General features: G+C 44.2%; 1 protein-coding gene across 1 annotated transcript; it reads left to right on the forward strand.

The window, feature by feature from the left end:
* Window positions 1-3,146: 3,146 nt before the first annotated feature.
* On the forward strand, window positions 3,147-3,371 carry LOC116858726 (cornifin-A-like). The gene has a single exon (XM_032843592.1). The coding sequence runs from the start codon at window positions 3,147-3,149 to the stop codon at window positions 3,369-3,371; it is 225 nt and encodes a 74-aa protein (XP_032699483.1).
* Window positions 3,372-3,814: the final 443 nt, after the last annotated feature.

A 3,814-nucleotide genomic window follows, 5' to 3' on the forward strand; every position in this document is an offset into this window, starting at 1 on the left:
GAGGGTAAAAGACAAATTTCAGGAGCTAGAAAGGAAAAGATATTGCTGGGGGAAAGGAGACACAAGTCAGGCAGATGCATCAGATAAAAGTCCAGAGAATATCAAATGACAGCCCTTTTTTGCACTCAGGGATGTGGGTCCAGGAAAGACATAAGAAGCAGTAACCTATTACCATGGACAACCAAGGAATAGGAAGCAGGATCCCCTAGGTCTCAGAATCCTACCAGATCAGCAGCAAGTTGTGCTTGGAACTCCCTCTGCAGAGTCCTTAGATATGGAGTCTGGGTGAGGAGAGGCCTAGGAGACAGTTAAATTGATGCAAAAGGGCTGGAATCTAAGCATGGTAGTGGCAGTGGCCCCAGCCCAAAGGGAAGTGACCACTTCAGCTCCAGCAGACAGGGACACAGATGGGTGGGGGCAATGGCAGAAACATCCATATCTCACTGAGCACTTACTTCTTATCCTAGCTGATGCCATGAGGCTCATTTCAAGAGAGAATTTCCCTTAGAAGAAACTTCTTTGTAGTTGTCAAAGTATCTTCCGGGTGTCTTATAACAAATGTCATTCATTCTATAACTGTCAATCCCCAGGAGCATCTACTCCACACTAGCCACCCATTCTATAACTGTCATTCTATAACTGTCACCCCCCAGGAGCATCTACTCCACACTAGCCACCATGTAGGGATTGAAGTATAGAATAATGGCCAGGGGTGCACAGTGGGTGGAGCTTCTGGTGATGGCTAGCTAGGCTCAGCCTCAAGTTCAGAGGAGGTAACATTCCCATGGAGCCAACAGATACCTCACAAATATTTAGGTGAGCCAAGTAAGGAGGGAGGGGCCCCCCAAACATGGGTCTTAATGATTTAGATTTTTCAAAGACCATAGCTTATTACAAGTTGTATGTTGAGAATAGGCCTGCATTAGTGACCTCAGTTTTATTTTTTCTTGAGCAGATCGATCTTTGGTGTTAAGGATCAGGGAATCCTACATCTCTTGTCCCTGTGCTCCTCCAGGAAGGGAGTCCCATTACAAGCAGAGTCCTTAGGACCTAGTGTTAGGTTAATTGAACAGGTAGATGAGCTCACAGGGCTGCATTCCTCTGAGGCTGCTGAACCTGATTACTTTCTCCAGCATTTTCACTGATCAGGGTCCTCATGTCTTATCTGCTATTGGCTCTGAAGCTTTTCTTGGAGTAAAGACTTTTTATGGCCAAAGAGGCATTTTAGCATTTCCTCTCTCTTTCCAGGCCAAGGTACACTAAGTGATGGATAAACAGAATCACTTTTTTCCATCTGGGGAAATTCATGCCACTATGCCCTTGGTCTCCCAGAATAACCACAAAGATCTTGTTTATCTCCATCTATCTCCACTTCATGTATTAAGCAGCCCAACAAGCCTGATCTGTGCCAAGAGTTAGGGCCTTCCAGAAAACAGGAGTGTTTCTAGTTCTAGCAGCCCTAAAACTTCCTTCTCTGTCATTTCAGGCCACACAACCCTCACGATCAACACTACACCTGGGTTCAAAGGATGCTCAGTCAGGGTTAGGTCAAGGTGACATCACTGTCAGATAGTAAATGCCAAAAAAAAAAAAAAAAAGTCAAGTAGGTGGTTTCATCACAAAAGCTGAGCCAACATGTAAATCAAGGGGTTGGGGTGAATCGTATTTAACAGGCAAAGAATGAAGAAATAGCAGTTCCAAAAAGATTCCATTTCCTTGAGACAAGTCTCAATCTTTATATAAAAGGCTAATTGGTTGGGGGCACCACACCAGATTCAGCTGACCACATAGCTTGCATAGTATGCATAACAGGTGAGTCTCTTTCTTTGAAACTCTTTACTATTCACTCAGGGTATCTTATTTTTATTGGAACTTCCCTGGTCTTCTTGGTATCTTTTCCCCATTGTTGGAGTTTACTCATAAGAGTCATAGCCTCTAGAAATATCTTTGTTTTAAAAATAATCATAGTTTGGGCTTAAAGGGACTTGTTTCACCAGTTCCTGCTGTGTTAGTGAGAGAGGGCTGGGTTGTGCAAGAACCCAAAGCCAGCAAGATAGAGATGAGACCTTAGGTTCACTGCACTTTTAGTGATGCTATCATTCTTTTTTTTTTTTAAGATTTTATTTTATTTATTTGACAGACAGAGATCACAAGTAGGTAGAGAGGCAGGCAGAAAGACAAAGGGGGGAAGCAGGCTCCCTGCTGAGCAGAGAGCCAGCCCAATGTGGGGCTTGATCCCAGGACCATGGGATCACGACCTGGGCAGAAGGCAGAGGTTTTAATCCACTGAGCCACCCAGGCACCCCAATGCTATCATTCTTAATTCATAATTTCAATACAGAGAATTTTATTCTTCCAACCAATCATTTTATGAGAATTTACTATGTTGGGCAGCTCACCTACTACAAAAACATTTAGACAATAGGGAACACACTCCATGAAACTACAATTTATTCAGGAAAAAAAGAAGACATGTTCATGTGGAGCTAAAATTGGCATACAAAGTCATCAGCAGGAGGTGAGAAAGGTGAGTGAAGTACTGTGGCAGTTTGGGAGACAGATGATTTCTGGAAGAAATCTCTAGAAAACTTCCCACCAGTATCATATGAGGCCATCTTTGATCCATGGTGGCTGAGCAGTATTTGAACAAGCAGGAATGAGGAAAACATTGGAGGCCAGGGAAGGTGGGAGCAAAGCCAGGTGCGAGATGGTGTAGGTTCTAGAGAAGTCAGTAGTTATCTTACAGATGACAAGCCATTCTATTTGTTGGAAATGTGTGGGTGGGCTGAAGTTACAGGGTTGTTGCTGTTATTAATTTTTCTTTTAAACAATATCACATTTCTATATGCTCTAATCTTGAGATTTCACATTCTTGCCAGGAGCCTGCTGTTCTGTTCCATTGTTAATTGGGTTTTAAGATGTGCCAGGAAGATACAGGCTCTACTCAAGTGAGACAAACCAAATCGCCTTTACATTCCTCCTTCTCAAAAGCTCAAAAATCATTAATGTGTCCATTGTGGTAGAAAGGGAGGAAGGAAAACATTTGTTTCCTAAGATAACTGAAGCGGCATTGAACATGGCTTCTACCCTAGCTAGTCCCTGTTTAAGTCATCTGTTCTGTCTGTTGGTCCAGCCTCCTGTGAAGCATGAGTTCCCATCAGCAGAAGCAACCCTGCACCCCTCCCCCACAGCCTCAGCAGCAGCAGCACGTGAAACAGTTTTGCCAACCTCCACTGCAGGAACCAGGTGTCCCCAAAAGCAAGGAACCATGCCACCCCAAAGTTCCTGAGCCCTGTCACCCCAAGTTTCCTGACCCATGTCCCTCAACAGTCACTGCAGCACCAGCTCAGCAGAAGACCAAGTGGAAATAATGGGGTCCATAGCCAAGCAAGCCCTTGGAGAGCCAATAGCCAGATGCTGAACCTCCTCCTCTGCTTTTGCATCATATTTGCCTTGCAGCTAGCATGATGTCACCCTGAGTCATAACCCCTTCTCACTTGCACCTAAAAACATGTGCTATGAAGTTTTTCTTCCCAACACTCTAAGCCCCTGAGCCTCTGATTTAGGCTGCGTGTCTTGGTACCTTAGAGCCTCAGGATTCATCTGAAAAAGTACATGGAGGTGATAACAAGAGGATCGGCTCTATTCTTCCCCCATTAAATGCATTTTCAATTTCATTCCTAATTATGTATAGTGGTCTGACCCAATGCCTTCCTTTCCCTTGTGAAGTAGGACCTATATACAGGTTAGTAGGACCTATATATAGGCCTCACTCAGAGGCATTTGGTCCTGATTGTTTGTGGAGGAGGGTGTG

The sequence above is a fragment of the Lontra canadensis genome, unplaced genomic scaffold (genome assembly GCF_010015895.1).
Source record: "Lontra canadensis isolate GAN:19392208 unplaced genomic scaffold, GSC_riverotter_1.0 scaffold142, whole genome shotgun sequence".
Classification (NCBI taxonomy): Eukaryota; Metazoa; Chordata; class Mammalia; order Carnivora; family Mustelidae; genus Lontra; species Lontra canadensis.

Bases quoted from the DNA above. Each gene is read 5' to 3' on its own strand.
- LOC116858726 (XM_032843592.1), top strand. From the start codon at position 3,147: ATGAGTTCCCATCAGCAGAAGCAACCCTGCACCCCTCCCCCACAGCCT.